Below are 16070 nucleotides of genomic sequence, written 5' to 3' on the forward strand. Positions count from 1 at the left end.
CCGGCAGGGACCGCCCCGGGACCGCCCAACGGGGCGGGGCCGCCATTTGAACGCGGGGCGGTGGCAGCGGCGACCTGAAGGTAACGGGTGAGCTGGGTTGAGGTGGTGGTGGGTCTCGTTGTGGGCTTCGTTCGCCCCTCCGGGAGGTCCTGCCTCAGATCCGGGGCAAAGGCTGCCCTGGCGCGGTGGTGAGGGGCACCTCAGCGGGAAGGCCGCCCTGAGGCGGTGGTGACCCCGCTTAAAGCAGGCAGGAAAGGGGGAGGACGGCCCCGCGGCCTCTCTCGCATGGCCGCCGGCCCCAAAGGCGGGCTGTGGAGCTGCCCCATGGGGTGGGTGATGCTTCCAACACACCAAGAGTGGCTGTGCTGCCGTAATAAAAGGAGGGCTTTGGACGGTATTAACATTCTGGTTTTAATACTGGAAATAGAATCCTAGAATGATTTGATTTGGGAGCTTAAAGTTCATCCCCTTCCAACCCCCTGTCACAGGCAGGGACACCTTCCCCTAGGGCAGGTTGCTCCAAGCCCTGTCTAACCTGGCCTTGAACACTGCCAGGGATGGGGCAGCCACAGCTTCTCTGGGCACCCTGTGCCAGCACCTCAGCACCCTCATAGTGAAGAACTTCTTCATTATATCCAATCTAAACTTCCCCTGTTTAAGTTTTAACCCGTTACCCCTTGTCCTATCACTACAGTCCCTAATGAAGAGTCCATCCCCAGCATCCCTATAGGCCCCTTTCAGATACTGGAAGGCTGCTATGAGGTCTCCATGCAGTCTTCTCCAGGCTGAACAGCCCCAGCTTTCTCAGCCTGTCTCTGTATGGGAGGTGCTCCAGTCCCCTGATCATCCTCGTGGCCTCCTCTGGACTTGCTCCAAGTCCTTGTGTTGGGGACACCAGAACTGTACACAGTGCTCCAAGCATAGGGAATATTGCTAATGGGGCACTGTAGGGTAGTTAATTGTATAGGAAGCATTCAGTGGTTTCTATTCCAAGTCTGAGAATGGAGAAGCAGGCTGGAATGCTGCTGTCCCTGTAGTATTTTCTAATCTACTCACGGGCTTCAGACTAAATGTAATACATTTTAGAATAGCGGGTGCGGTTGTGCTTCATTATGTGAGCAGGAGACAGTCAAACCTGGTGTATTTATTTACATATATATAAAAATATGTGTGTGTGTGCATTTATTTATTTATTTATTTTAATTATTATTTTTTAAAAGAAATTTGGCCTCAAAATGAAAATAATGTCTGCAACCTACCCTGGCTAAAGGTGCTCTGTGAGTGGTAGCTTTTTAGTTTGTCGCTGGTGAGTACTTCTGCATGCTCTCACTAAGCTCTGGTGTGGTATTACCTGCAGGGGTGCTGGGTCTGCCCTGTTTGACCGAGACATGGCCTTAGCTAGGCCTGTGGTTGTGTCATGAATGAATCTGAGCATAAACCTCTAGAGAACCTTCTGCTGCTATAAAATGCTGCCTATGCCCCTCGCTATCCAGACTTCTGCTCATTAAACAAGTCTTGATATTCATTTGATGTGAAACTTGTTTCAGGCATTTGTTTAGGTATCAAATGTCTCTGGAAGGCTGTATTTGACAAATTTCCTTCCCTAAGGTGACACATCTTCATGTATTGGTATATCTCATCCACACAGGGATGAACTTTAGTGGAGGTAGTTCAGCTTCCAGAGAAACTCCAGGCTCCGTGCCATGGCGAGTGTGTAACAACCTGCGCTGCCTTTTGATCAAAAGGCAGAGCAATATTTAACTGGTGCTGAGCTAACACATGCGTCTTTCTCTGAGGAGGGGCAGTAAAAGAGGGAGTGTTTTACTCTGTAACAAAACATGATGCTCTTGCAGAAGAGAAGAGCAGCAGTGAAACTGGTCACTAAGTGGATAGTGTGATTCACAGCAGTTACTGAGTTTCTCTCATCTCAAACCACAAAATACTGTTAGAAAATGACAATGCAAACCACTTGTTTCTTGGAAACCTCCATGGGAAAAAAAGCAAGAATGTGCTCTTTCTTTCTGTTTCCTCCCCAAGACAAATCTTATGGCTGCTTTCTGCTCCTACCCACAGTACTTCTTCCACCCACTGACTTCCTTGGGCTTACAGCGAATTTTGCACAAATAATGGGGCAAAGCACAGGAAGCAGTGGTTTGTGAGTGGGATTGCGTGCTTGAGAGTTATTCATAGACATATTGTAATGTACTGCTTTTGCTTTCATGGTTTGGTCTTTCTTACACTGCTCCTCTGGTTGATGTACCTGTGGGTAGGAGTGCAGAAGGAAACTGTTAATAACGGTTGCTCACAATTAACTTCCTTTTTTTTTCGTAATAAAGTGCAGAGTTTGTAGCTCAGAATCCTACCCTGCACCATAAGTTATTCTTTTGTTGTTTGTCCATCTCTCTTGGCTCTTCAGGGTCAGTTACCTTTCTGTATATCACCCCTGAGGTTGTCATGAGTGACTCGCCCCTGCTGTTTATGGCTGGAGCAAACACTGTGGAAGAGCAGAGGGCTCGCTGGGAGAGGAAGCGCAGCCGGACAGCCAAGGAGCTGCTGGAAACTGAACACAGATACCTTGAACAGCTGGATTTGGTGGTCACAGTAAGTATTTTAGTCCCTTCTGATACATGGGTTCCTTCAGGCAGCATGTTCTTATTTGTGTTGTCATGGGGAAGGTCAAGAGCAAGACTTTGAGACATTTCTACTGCATGGGACAACATGGGGCTGAAAGTTGGAGTTTTTTGTTGTTTCTCTTTTACCTCCTATGTAACATCTAGTAGCTCAGGGTACTAGCCCCATGGCTTTGGTCTGTACACAGACACAAATCTTCTAAGTTTTGACTGTACAGGGGACTCGTCTTAGGATGCCTGAGGTGTATGAAATGCAGGTGCACAGACAAGACAAAGACTGATAATGAACAACGTGGTGAAAACTGGATGTGTCTAGGAATACTGAAATAGACTCTTATTAGTGCTATAGTACTGTTCCACATGTTTACAGTTATGGTCAAATTTACCAAGAAGGATTACATCTGATGACAGAGATCTTAGGTAGGATTCACAATATTCAGTTTCCTTTCGAGCTAGAGAGCGTGCAGGCTGCAGCTTAGGCTTCTGCTGTGTACCATGAATAACATTTGAGGGACCTGTGAATTCTACCTGTTTGAAATTCTTTCTTTTCCCGTACTTAGTTTTTTGTGACGATTTTAAAGGCCAAAGGGACACTGAAACCTGCTGTGTTGGAAACCATATTTGGACCCCTGGAATCCATATGTTCGGCCAGCCAGTAAGTGAACACACTGATGTGATTCCTGTAATTATATGGGGAGGACCCTATATTGATGAGAAAGGAAGATTTCAGGAAATAAAGCTACCATCTTGTAAAACAGGCATTCACTTATAGCATTGCTAGCCTTCGTGGCACTTGCAGGTGTACCCAGGAAGCTGCTGATCTGTGTCCACATATCTGGATGTCCAGTTGCTCTCTGTATAATGGTTTAAACCCAGTAAGTCTGCTCTGTATTATTTTTAAGTGACATTTTCTGTAGTTTACTCTGTGACCACCAAGCATGTATTTGGCACATAAACCAAGGTGGAGGCTGACAAAGAAAGGTCAGAACAGAAGTGAACCAGAGGGAGCTGTGAAAACACCATCAGTAGTGTACCCCTCATGGGCTCTCATTGCTCCTTGTGCAGTGTTCTGGCACTTCATCTGGAGAGAGGGAATCTGGGACCAGGACTGGAAAATTTCTGTCAGAATCTGGAACTTTATGGACACTACATTGAGAATTTGGAGCAGGCAAATAAAACTTTGAAGGTAAATATCTTCTTTATTTTTCACGTACTTTCTTCCCTCTGTCCATTCTGTGAAACAGCTATATCCTTCCCTTTTTCTTCTGTTTCTAGAGTGAGCAGCTTTCTTTCCTTTTTCTGGAGTGCTGCTATTTTTCTCAGTCTTTCTTCCATAATAGAATGGTGAAAACTCTCCTGATTTAGAACTTCAAATTCTTGAATCTTTTTTAGATGTCTATGAACATCAGTGCAAACACTGAGCCCACCTTTCTCAGAGTTCTGTATTTAGCCCCACTTTTCCTTGACTGTCAAACCTGGAGAGTTTGCAGTGGGAACACTACAGGACAGTGATCTCTTTCTGGAGAATTATCAGGTCTTCTAGCCTTTCCCACTACCATTAACTGTATCCTAACAGTGGGATTTCCTTTTCCTTTAATTTTTTTTCTATGGTAGAAGAAAAAAATTCCTTCCCACTTACCTTTCCAAATACAACCTGTCATTCAAGAGGTTTCAGAAGGATGTATTTTTATTTCAAAGTCCTGACAGCTATATCTGGAATTAATTTCTTTGTCTGTCATTGTTCCTAGCTGCAGTATGTACTGGGATGTTTCCCTTCTGTCTGTTCGCATGCATAAATTCCCACTTTTGATTTCTCAAGAGAAAAGGCCATTTTGGATACTTGCCTTTAGGTGATGGGGAGCAAAGATTGCTTTGTCTTGAAAGGAATGGCAGAACCACAGGCATACTCCTTGTTTTCCTATCTGAGTCAACCTTCCCTTTTTCTTTATTTCCATTTCCTGAGTATACTAGCAGTGCATGTATTCTTAGCAAATGCAGCAGGCTTATACTGCCATGCATATATGAAAAGGGGATATCACTTCAACTACCTACTGGAAATGGTGGCCAGAGGAAGGGAACGGCTTGCACATGGCCACAAAATAAGTTGTTGCTGCTTCTGTCTCGTACTGGAGTTCTAAACTCTAACAGTTCCTAGCTCTGGTGCATAGAGCACATAATTCTCTTTGTAGTCTGAAAGCTATATCCCTTTCATGCCGCACACAGGAGCAATTGAGGAAAAATAAGTCATTCCGACGGTTTAAGAAACTCCAAGAAGCTCGACCTCAGTTTCAAGGGAGGAGGTTGGAGGATCTGCTTCCCTTGCCCATGCAGAGGCTGCACCAGTAAGTAAACAATTCTGAGTCTTCAAGATGTTAGTATAAGGAAGGAAAAGGGAACGTAACAGTATATTGGTTGCTGTGAGAGGTGAAGTTGCTTAATGTGTCTCAAAATCCGAGCATACAGACAGCAATAAAACAGACCTGAAGACATGCCTGTAAAGTGGAGTCAGTATACATGGAAGGGAGATGACATAGAGAGGTAGCTGCATTCAGTGCTGGCTCCAAAGCCATTCATCTGGCTCTTGGGTAGAAATGAAATGGAGGCTTTCTATCATCTTGATAAGCTACTGAATTAGGCCCTGAACAAAGGCAAGCTTCTAAAGTGCTGCAGAAGTAGTGCTCTTACTCTGCTTTTGTGTGGGTTGCTGACCTGAAACTTGTGACTTCTCCCTTGTAAATTGTTACTTTTGGAGAGAGGTAAGATTAATGAGCTAAACAAGGAAGCTTTTTTCCCCTCCCTGGTTTTCAGGACCGTATGCTTTCCTCAAATTTGGTACCTATTGCAGTTATCTGAGCTTGGACAGACCCAGCCTTGATTGCTATATTCCGCCTCTTGAGGCATCATCTCCACTTTGAAGAGGCAAGCTGCCTGCACAAGGGTAGTGCTGCATGCATTCAAGGACAGCTCTTTCTTAGTGAGAGTATGAGTTGTACAGAGCAAAGGTAGTTTCCTGGCAACCCAGCTGCTGCTACTATAGATCAAGTAGCTGCTCTTAAGCATGGCCTTAGCTGCACTAAAGCAAAATTGAGAGGCTGAGAGCCTCATTTCTTTGAAAATAATTAGGAGTGAGCGTACAACAGTCCTTCAAGTAGCTTTACGCAACCTTTTTAATCAGCTTGGCAGATACAAATGCTGCCTTTTGCTTTTCCTGTAATTCTTTGGAACCTTCCTTTAATTTGTAAAATAGCAGGATGTTTGTTGCTGTTCAACTGTTTGGAAAAATTACGGCTTTTTAACAGAAGGTCTAATTTTTTCATTAATCAACTCTTGTGTTCAAGTGTTTTTGAAACCCTGTTACATATACTGCAGGTCATATGAGTTCTGCCAGTTCATGAATCTATTCAATGTGATATTTCTTCTGTCAGTTCAGACTGAAAATAACTTGACTTTTATTGAGAGAAAGCATTTGGAGGGATCTGATGCCTTCTGGTAAAGACTGGAGAGGAAAAAAGAAAAAGGCAGCTCCTAGTTCGTATAGAAATGCCTTTATATTCTTCTGTGGGCAGGAATCATGGTATGAATGCTACTATTCAGACATTAAAGAAAACTAGTTCAAAGGGAAAATTGACAGTTATTGAAGGCATTTTTATGTGAATTCTAAGAAAGTCTCATGAACTTCAATAATATGTGAGGTTGCTTTTATCAGATTCCCAGGAAATGCCTAAGGTTGCAAACGTATAAAATGCTTTAGTTAATTTAGTTGATAACTTTGAAGATGAAATGAACGTAGTTGAAGAATTGTGACCAAATACTGGTTAGAGGTGTGTACTCCATCTCCTGGGGGAGGGTTGTGCATCATTCTGTCACTAATAGGAGACACTGGTGATGCTGGTATCTTTAGGTGATACAAACCTGCTTTCTCTCTCTTAGGTACAAGCACTTCCTCAGAGACTTGCTGGAGAACACCAACCCAGACATCCCTGAGTACCAGAAACTTGCAAGTATGATTCTACCTATAGATACTAGCACTTTGATCTGCGTTAGCCTCCTTGCTAATACTTGAATTCTCATCTTCTGTCTACTTCCACAGGAAGAAAAATCTTCCTCTCTCTGGGATTCTAATGAGTTACTATTTCCCTTCTCCATTTTAATCAAGGTGTCCCTGAGGAGGTGTCCCATTGGGAATGAAAGTGTAGTGTAACTGACTGCGTTAAGTGGCCTATCAGTTAGGTCAGAGAAATGGCAGGTCTTTTTTTAACAGTGAGGGTGGTGAGACACAGGAATCTAGGGACCCTTTGGATTTCCAATTACTGGAAGTGTTCAAAGTCAGGTAGGACGGGGCTGTGAGCAACCTGATGTTGTGAGAAATGTTTCTGCCCATCACAGGGCATTTGGACTAGATGAATTTTAAAACTTCCTTCCAACCCCAACCACTTTGTGAATCTTGGGCATGTGCCTTGATTTTCTATAATAGTTTGTGACCTTCATGCTATATTTACTAGGAGTTAACACCACTTATGGTCATTTTTCCTGTTTCTGCTTCCAAATCCAGGAAATTATTAATCTGCCTAATGTTTCATTGTCAAATAAATATCGGGTTTTTTTAGAACTGCAGAATTGTTAGTGGGAGAGAGGCCTCTGGAGGTCATCTAGTCCAATTCTCTTGCTGAAATTACTGAATAAATTTATTGTTGATACTTGGTTTACAACATTTGCTTCTTAATTTCACTTGATCTTTTCACAGCAAGATAGATAAGCAGTAATATGTACTCACTTGTGATAACCTCAGAATATGCTGCTGTAATTTCAGAGGCCTTGAAATCTGTTTCGGAGGTATCTCAGTGGGTACAAGACATCATTCATAAGAGAGAGAACTCATTGCAGCTACTTCGCGTTCAGAAACTGCTGAAAGGACAGAAGATACAGATTTTGACTCCAGGTGGGACTTACTGTTTTGATGCTGCCAAGAGAGAGATATGTTTGCCTTCATGCCTGACTCAACTCATATTAACCAGCTTTACCCTTTTACACAAATTCCATAGATAGGGGATGAAGGAATATAACTAATAATTCAAGCGCTTTTTTTCAAAGTTAGCAATTTTTGAGTAAGGATAAGCAGCAGCTTAATTGCCTGACATTCAGCTAGGGGGTGCTGATAATATATAGTTAGAAAGTTTGTAACAGGACTCTAAGGAGATCAGGAGTGTAAGTCCTGGATGAGAATGAAAAACACACGTTAAATGATTTTTGAAGAGTGTAAGAAGTGGTGGTGCCCCTACTCCACAGCATGAGCCGTAGCTTCATGAGCGTCAAGAGCCCAAGGACTTTGGTGGTTTTTACCTTAAGGCACAAGCTTCATAGACTTCTGTTCAAATGCTTCACATGAAGAATCTTCTTTTGTCTACAGGGTTAAGCTGTGCCTAAAGTCAGATTGTTTGTGTTAATAGCTGAGTAAGTGATACCTAATTGGTTAACAAGTTTCTTTATGACCTCTTGTGCAACTGGCTGCTCTTCATGCCCAGAGCACACTCCAAGCTACTTACAAAATATTGTGAGAAATGTGCCCGGTCTGGGCAATTATGAAATGGTGACTTGGTGCTTTGCCAGTTCTCTCAGGAAACACTGCTATTGCAGAGGTCTTCTAGAAAGAGTGCCGCAGCTGGACAGGAGTGTTAACGTCACTGTGTGTAAAGATCTCTAAGGCACACCTCCAGGTAGTTGTGAATGTGGTTTTAATTCATACATGTGGATTTCTGCATGAAGACATCCACTAGTGGGATGGGTAAGACAATCAGAAAGGTGAAAGTAAGCAAATGTGTGGATTGAGATAAAAGTAGTTCAACAGATAAAGCAAAAGCCACTTGCACAAGTAAAGCAAAATAAGGAATTAATTCACCACTTCCCATCAGCAGGCAGGCATTCAGCCATCCCCAGGAAAGCAGGGGCCCATCATGTATAGTGGTTACTTGGGAAGACAAAATTCCACCACTCCAAACATCCGCACTTTCTTCTCTTTTCCCCAGCTCTTTATGCTGAGCATGACATCATAAGGTATGGAATGTCCCTTGGGTCAGCTGGGGTCAGCTGTCCTGGCTGTGTCCCCTTCCAACTCTTTGTTCACCCTCACCCTTCTCACTGGTGGGGTGGGGTGAGGAGCAGAACAAAACCTTCATGCTGAGCAGTGCTTACCCAGCAATAACCAAAACATGCCTGTATTGTAAATGCTGTTTTCAGCATAAATCCAAGACAGCCCCATGCCAGCTGCTATTTGAAGAAAATTAACTATCCCAGCCAAACCAGCATGGATAGAATAAGAGGATATTTATCAGAGGTTATCATTCTCAAAGATGCTTAGTCAATGGGCAGATTGATTTACAATTCTTCTCGTTCTGCTCGGAATCCTTTTGGTGATGCTAGCTGAAAGCGAGCTAATACAGGTCTGCTGTGCTTATACTGGGCATGAGCATGTGTGTGGGTGCCTGTGCACATCGGGGTAGTGCTTAAGTAAAAAGGTATATCACTTATCCTGAATGACAGAACTCATAAGATAACCTATAACAAAATACCCAACACCATAACAGTATAGCTAGACCAGAGGTGGCCATCATTTGAAAGTCCACATTTTTCTTTGTCCCTGACTATTGTGAGATGTGTAGTAAGGCAAGTATTGAGGGTCTATAGACACCTTTCCATTATCTGGGACAGAGAATTGTGATGGCTGTGTTTTCCATTAGCTGGGGTAAAATAGGTATTATTGGATGTAAGAAGCAGAAGAGTAAGAGGCAGCTGGGGCTTGGTAGTTTTGGCTCAGCTTTCAAGAAGCAAGCTAGCTTTTACCAACTGTTACCATTTCATCCTGTTACTAGGACAGAAGAGGTGAGAAAACAATGCTATAGATTCAGATAAAAGGGGTGGCTTTGGAGTTAAGTGTCTACCATTTCACCGTGTCTCTGAGACATACTGCTCCTAGTGAAAAGAGATCCCATTCCCTTCCCCTCCCCTCCCCTCCCCTCCCCTCCCCTCCCCTCCCCTCTCCCCTTTCCTTCCACATGCAGAGCAAACACAGTCTTAGCCAGAACCTCCTCCTTAACATAGCACACTGTTCTGTTATCCCTAGCTTCCACAGGGATATTTCGTTTCCCTCCTTTCAGAAGAATTTCTTAAATTGTGTGCCCCTAGGATTTCTAAGCATGAGTCTGTATCTCAAGACTTCCAACACATACCAGCTCAGACTGTTTGCCAGGGAGTCTGATCATAATCTAGGTTGAAGGAAACAGTTCCTAGTCCAGCACTATGCGGCTAACACCTTCCTTCCATTTGTTTTTTAAACGTGGACTGATTACTGCACCTCACCTTTCTCAGTTTCTCATTCATATAAGAGGAGTGGTTCCTGTGGAGTAAGCTAAGCAGGAATTGACTTGCCTCTGTGTCCTGGGGCTGTAGGATACTAAGACAAAATCCGTAACTGAAACAAAATTGTGTTGTTTTCTAAAGGTACCTCTTAGCTCAGCCAGAAGATGAGGCCCAGAAAACAGTGGCTGAAATTCCCTGTCAGGTGTTTTCCAGACTAGGCCAGATGGCAATACCTTATTATTATGGCTAAAGATTTTTAGAAATATTCTTACTGACAGGTGTCTTTGTAATTCCCTTAAGTTAATGGCTGTCTTGTACAATAATCCTCCTCACTAGAGGCACTGCTTTAATTATTCCGTGTTCTGTAGATGCCATTTTTGTATCTTACAAAATTGCTGCTTAAACCTAGGTTTATCAAACAGTTTTGACTTTTTCCCCTGTCAATTTATCTGCCTTTTGTTTTAATGCAAATCATTTCATGGGTAGATGACTCTTCTAAGATGGCTTGTGTTAATTTATGGCATATGTTAATTTAAAGGCATGCATACCGTTTCAGACTCTGTTTTTGTTCTGGTCTCTTTACACAGGCTTGCATATCATAATTCATCTTAATTAACACAGACATAACTTCAGCCTGCTCCTCCCATACTAAAAGTTTTGGGATGGTGACTGCTTCCACATGGGTGTTGTCAGTTGCCATAGTTGATACTCAGCGCCTTCTAGTGGCTGAAATTGTTGTGGAACCTGGTAACCTACAACGATAGCTCATTATATTCCTGTTTGTCTCATTACATTAGATTTTTTGCCCTTTTTTCTGAGAACTGTTTTCTGTTTTTATTTCCCCCACATGCCTAGGGCGCTGGTATGTCCGGGAAGGCTGGCTTTTGGTGGTGCCCTCGAAGGGAGAAGAACTGAAGCGCAGGATGTTCTTCCTCTTTTCTGATATCTTCATTTCAACAAAACCCTGTCACCCACTGCACCCACTGAATTCAAACAAACTGGCATGCCAGGCTGTCTACCCGCTTCACCAGTGTGTGGTGGATAAGGTGTTTGGCCACACACAGAGCCAGGGAGGGCTCCTCAGTGTAAGTATGCTTCTGCCTAGCAGAAACATTCATGGACTCAGGCATGCAAGGTAGGTTTCTAGCTGTTTCAGCAGCAGCACTGAGATGAAGAGGGTGGTGACAACGGTAAATGCAGTGAACTAGTTTGGGTTAGGGCAGCTCTTCTCTCTTGGGTGATGTAGGTCTTTCCCTTCATGGCATAGGCCCTCCTGAGCACTCTGGGGTACAGATTGCTGGTTAGTTCACTTAGGTAGGGTGAGGAGGTCTGATAAGACTCTGAGGTGCCCTCATCAGAACCACATTTTGGGGAGACAGCCCCTCAGTCAACATGACAATGAATATGTAGCATTATATATATTGACTGTGAAGAGAATGCAAAAAGATGTGGGTATTAGCTCAACAGATATTGCTTGTGCATCTAACTCCGAGGACTGCAGGGTCTTTGACTGGGACTGATGCCTTGGGTAAGGGTTTCCAGGTGAGGTCCTCCTGAGTTACAGTATCTGGGGGCTGTTGTTACCTCATTCCTTGTGAGCTATGACAAGGAAGACAGCAGGCAGGCTGTGATCTGTACATGGTGGTATTGGAAGGACCCCTAGGGGCAGCTTGGAATACGACAGAAAACTGGATAAATAGCTGCTAAGAGCTATATGCCCACTTCCTAAGTCAAGATCAGCTGTCGCCTGTGGCTGCAAGGAACGCACAAGGCTGGGAATGGCTCTGTCCTGTGCAGTGTCTGGCCTCTTCCAGTACCAATGATAATTCTTCTATCTGGGAAAGAAGATGGGGGAATCAACATGCAGGGCTGAGTTGAATTCAGTGCCGATAGCTCTGTTTTTGTCAGAGCTGCTGCCTTGGTAAGGAATGACACAGGGTGACACCAGATTCTGTTTGCCTTTCAGCTTTCCTTTCCACACAAGACACTGTTGTTGATGTCCAGTGACCAACAAGACATTAATGACTGGTATCAGAGTCTTGCAGCTGCAGTCAGGTAGGGCTCTATTTTCCAAATGAGAAAGGGGCTGAGGGAAGGGGGTGAAACATAAAAATGGTCATATGGACTTGTGTATTTGCATGGTTATATGTACATTATATGGTTATGAGGCTGACAGAGGAGACCTGGCTCTGGCAGCTAGGATCCGAGAGAATACTGGGAACAGATTCCATGTATGAACAGTGAACTTCCCCTTTGTTTTTCCTCTACAGACAGCTGAAAGCCTGACCCATTCGAGTAGCAGACTGGCAGGACAGTCACCTCTCTTTGTAGAAACCTACACAATCTTAGCAAATGTTCAAGGACATATACTAAGAGAATGCATTTATAGGGACTACCACTGTGCTTGTGAGACTGAATGAATGCTTTGTCAGCTGTCCTAATCTTAACACAGATACTGCAAAAAAGAGGTATGCACACTGAGGATTTGTATATAAAAAAATCTATGTCATGACTTTTCCCCAACTTAGCTTACAAGCTTCTAGCTTTTCTATGCTTTTTTTTTCCCCCCACCCCTCTTACATTACTAATTTAAGGACAAGTGTGAGAAAGTCTGACTTGCTTTCCCTCATTAAATGTTTTTATCCGTGTTTCTAAATCAGTGTTGTCACATTTGTCTACATATATTTCTACCTGCTCTTGCTACTGGGTCCTTTGACCAAAAGGGATGTTCTGGAAAATGGTAACTTATTGGGCTCCACACTGTATTTTCAGCTAGTACTAGAGGGCCACAGCCATCTTCCTCCCTTGACATATTTTCATCATTCACACCCTTGAGTTTTCTACCAAAACTCTTTCACAGTTATTGTCTCTCCTCCTCTAAGAAAGGAGGCAGATAAAGGGAAGATCATTCAGTGGTTAAAATCCTACCTCTCAGATTCTCATCAGTCCCACAGAAAAGTTAATCTGCTGAACTATCTGAAATAAACTGGTAGATAACATACATGTAGGTTAATCAAACAGCATTCACACTTCTAATCTGAATTCTGAGAAATTATGCAGATGAAACAGCACTTGCCTTTGTCCTCCCTGGGATGCAGTAGCCTTGAAATGCTAAAATGAAAAGCTCAAGCAGCACCTCTGCTTCTGAAGCATGCAGAAAATCTGCAGGAGGCTACAGTCAGTACTCTGGGTCTTCAATAGCTGGTAATGTGCTAGGTAGGATTCAGCTTACGAGGCTGAAAAACCAATTTAAGGTAGAAATATATGTAAGGTATTCTTGAGTATTTTGTTAAAGCCTCAATACAGAACTGCGGTTGGTGTTGTGACCGATCGTGTTTAACATTGTGGTCTACAACATGGACAGTGGGATTAATGCATCCTCAGCTAGTTTGCTGATGACACCAAGCTGTGTGGTGCAGTTGACATGCTGGAGGGAATGGATGCCACCCAGAGGGATCCTGACAGGCTGGAAAGGTCCCAGTGCCACCCTCATAAAGGCCAAGTGCAAGGTCATGCACCTGGATTGGGGCAATCCCAAGCAGAAATTCAGGCTGGGTGAAGAATGGATTGAGAGCAGCCCCTGAGGAGAAGGACTTGGCGGTGTTGGACGATGAGAAGCTCAGCATGAGCCAGCTTCAGTGCGTGCTAGCAGCTCAGAAACCAACCGTATCCTGGGCTGCATCAAAAGCAGCACAACCAGCAGGTCAAAGGAAGTGATCCTGTCCCTCTACTCTGCTCTCATGCGACCCCACCTGCAGTCCTGCGTCCAGCCCTGAGGCCCCCAGCACAAGATGGACGTTGAGCTGTTGGAGCGAGTCTAGGAGAAGCCACAGAGATGCTCCAAGGGCTGAAGAACTTCTCTTGTGAATCAGTCTGAGAGAGTTGGGCTTTTTCGGCATGGAGAAGCGTCTAAGCGTCCTTCCAGCACCTAAACGGGGTCTACAAATCTGGAAATTGGCTTTTTAGAAGGGCATGTTGTGACAGGACAAGAGGGAACGGCTTTAAAACTGACACAGGGGAGATTTACATTAGATATGAGGGAAAAGTTCTTTACCATGAGAGTGGTGAGGCCCTGGCAGAGGTTGCCCAGAGAAGCTGTGGTTGCCCCATCCCTGACAGTGCTCAAGGCCAGGCTGGACAGGGCTTGGAGCAACCTCTTCTAGTGGAAGGTGTCCCTGCCCATGGCAGGGGGGGCGCTGGAATCAGGGGATCTTTAAGGTCCCTTCCAACCCAAACTATTCTATGACTTTGAATGATGTGGAAGCTCTGCAGCAGTAGAAGTTTGGCTCATCTTTTGAGTCATAACACATCTGTTCAAACAATTGCAAGGTGAGCAACTTCAAGGTCATTAGAAACATAAAGATTGAGGTCTGTCAGAGTATACTTCTACTAGTTTTAACCATTTTTTTCTGCTTCAACAGTACCACACACCTATTAGTTTCTCACTGGAATTCATTAAAACAGAAATGGTACTGTGTAATATAAGTGCCCTGATGGTTTTTGTCTTTCCATAGAGCTACCTTACTACACAGGATCACTCATTTGTCCTGTGAAACTCAACGAGGAAGGAACCCAACATGTTAGTGGTGTGAGGGTTTTTTTTGTGTGTTTTGTGCGTAGTTTCTTGGAGGGTTTTTCTGCAGAAAGTTACCAACTCATGTGCACAGGAATATAACCCAAACAGAAGAAAACCCACTTTTGAACAGAGTTTATTTACAGAGAGTGCATCAGCCATTAGGGCTCCCAGCTTTATTTCCTTCTCTTGCCAATACTATTCACACCATACGAAGCAGCAAGTACCTCATGCTTCCACCATGGCAACTCAAGGGTAGTAATCAATCTTCAGGACATCCTGCCTCCACACACTCTACGACGGCAACAGGCTGGTTGGCGCATGGGTTGCTGATGCCAAGCCCCATCCCTGTGCACCCAGGGGCAGAGGGGACTGCCTACACCGGGGTGCCCCCGGGGGCCTGTGGGGCTGCCGCCTGCTGCATGTCCTCCCTGTAGCCTTTCAGGAGCTGGTTGAGCAGCGTCTTCTCACTGTCGCGGCGCTGGCGGATGAGTGGTGGAAACGGGTTTCCCTTGAGCTCGATAACTGCCATTTTGGCACGGTCAAGGTTATCCCGGTTGGGGATATGCAGCATGCGGGTGTAGTTGCCGGAGTGGGGCTGGAACCGGGGTGCCAGCACCTTGAACAGCTTGTGGATGAGGTCCTTCTCCTGCGGGGCAGCACACTCAGCGCCAGCACCGCGGCTGGACGGGGCGAGGAGGGATGTGGGGTGGAAGGCGATAGGTACCTACCGTCAGCCAGAAGTCTGCCATGCGCATGGCGCGCTCGTTGGTGTCCCCCAGCTTGGCGTAGTCGATGAGCTGCGGGTGAGAACAGGCAGCGCCGTTAAGGTCCCTGGGCAGCCCCCCCAGCTCCGTTCCGCCCCGTCCCGTCCCCTCCGCTCACCTTCTCCGCGTAACCCCTCATCTCGTCGGCCCGCGCCCAGGGCGCCTCGATCCGTTCGTGCCGCACCAGCGCCGTCACCAAGTTGCGCAGGATGTCGAGGCGCGACCGTGGGCCGGATCCCAGCGGCCGGAACACGCGGCCATGCGAGATGGCGGCCGGCACCGACAGACGCATCCTGCGGCCCTCACGGTACCGCCCGGCCCGGCCCGGCGCGGCGCGGCGCGGCGCGGCCCGACTCGACTCTCTGCCGCGGGGGACCGTGGGACGCAGCACCCGGCAACCCCCGCGCTGCCGCGCTGCACGACGGGAGCTGTAGTTCTGTGGCGGCAGGGCGGTATCTCTGTTGCTGTCCTGAGGCGATGCGGGCAGCTCCGCGGCCAGGCCGTGCCGGCGGATGGGCACGGTGGGCTCTGAGGGGAGGAAGGAAGACAGCCGGTCTCCGTGATACCCCGCATCGCGGCTGTGATGGGGTGCAGAACACTGCCTTCATGGGGTCTTTGTCTTATTCCCTCCTTCACCCCAGTACCGGTGATGGGATGCCAGAGGAGCTTCAGACCCCTGTATCGCATCCCCATGCTGCGCAGGAGCTGTGTATACCGGCAGCATGGAATAAAGCTGGATCCCGCCTC

General features: G+C 45.7%; 2 protein-coding genes and 1 long non-coding RNA gene across 6 annotated transcripts; 1 reads left to right on the plus strand and 2 right to left on the minus strand.

Annotated features, from left to right (window-relative positions):
* Positions 1–16: 16 nt before the first annotated feature.
* On the plus strand, positions 17–13453 carry ARHGEF39 (Rho guanine nucleotide exchange factor 39). 3 transcript variants are annotated; one of them, XM_061363231.1, is made up of 10 exons: positions 17–80; positions 2417–2601; positions 3191–3285; positions 3696–3816; positions 4854–4972; positions 6561–6631; positions 7441–7569; positions 10839–11068; positions 11950–12038; positions 12254–13453. In XM_061363231.1, exons 2-10 carry the CDS (start codon positions 2455–2457, stop codon positions 12267–12269), a joined length of 1017 nt encoding a protein of 338 aa, XP_061219215.1. In that variant the 5' UTR covers positions 17–80; positions 2417–2454; the 3' UTR covers positions 12270–13453. The 3 variants fall into 3 exon arrangements, with proteins under 3 accessions (XP_061219215.1, XP_061219217.1, XP_061219216.1); XM_061363232.1 differs by lacking the exon at positions 17–80 and adding an exon at positions 218–329; XM_061363233.1 differs by lacking the exons at positions 11950–12038; positions 12254–13453 and adding an exon at positions 11251–11316.
* On the minus strand, positions 1215–9607 carry LOC133217618 (uncharacterized). Of its 2 annotated transcripts, none has more exons than XR_009726905.1 (4): positions 8527–9607; positions 7971–8050; positions 2427–2560; positions 1215–2260 (listed from the first exon to the last, which is right to left on the minus strand). It is a non-coding gene; the product is annotated as an uncharacterized LOC133217618 (long non-coding RNA). The 2 variants fall into 2 exon arrangements; XR_009726906.1 differs by having other exon boundaries at positions 2364–2560.
* Positions 13454–14676: 1223 nt separating the features above from the next.
* Positions 14677–15675, minus strand: MRPL17 (mitochondrial ribosomal protein L17). Its single transcript, XM_061363243.1, has 3 exons — positions 15442–15675; positions 15288–15356; positions 14677–15205 (listed from the first exon to the last, which is right to left on the minus strand). Exons 1-3 carry the CDS (start codon positions 15613–15615, stop codon positions 14933–14935), a joined length of 516 nt encoding a protein of 171 aa, XP_061219227.1. The 5' UTR covers positions 15616–15675; the 3' UTR covers positions 14677–14932.
* Positions 15676–16070: the final 395 nt, after the last annotated feature.

The sequence above is a fragment of the Neopsephotus bourkii genome, unplaced genomic scaffold (assembly GCF_033783945.1).
Source record: "Neopsephotus bourkii isolate Nb327-2 ecotype Australia unplaced genomic scaffold, CSIRO-AGI_Nbou_v1 NB_1148, whole genome shotgun sequence".
Classification (NCBI taxonomy): domain Eukaryota; kingdom Metazoa; phylum Chordata; class Aves; order Psittaciformes; family Psittacidae; genus Neopsephotus; species Neopsephotus bourkii.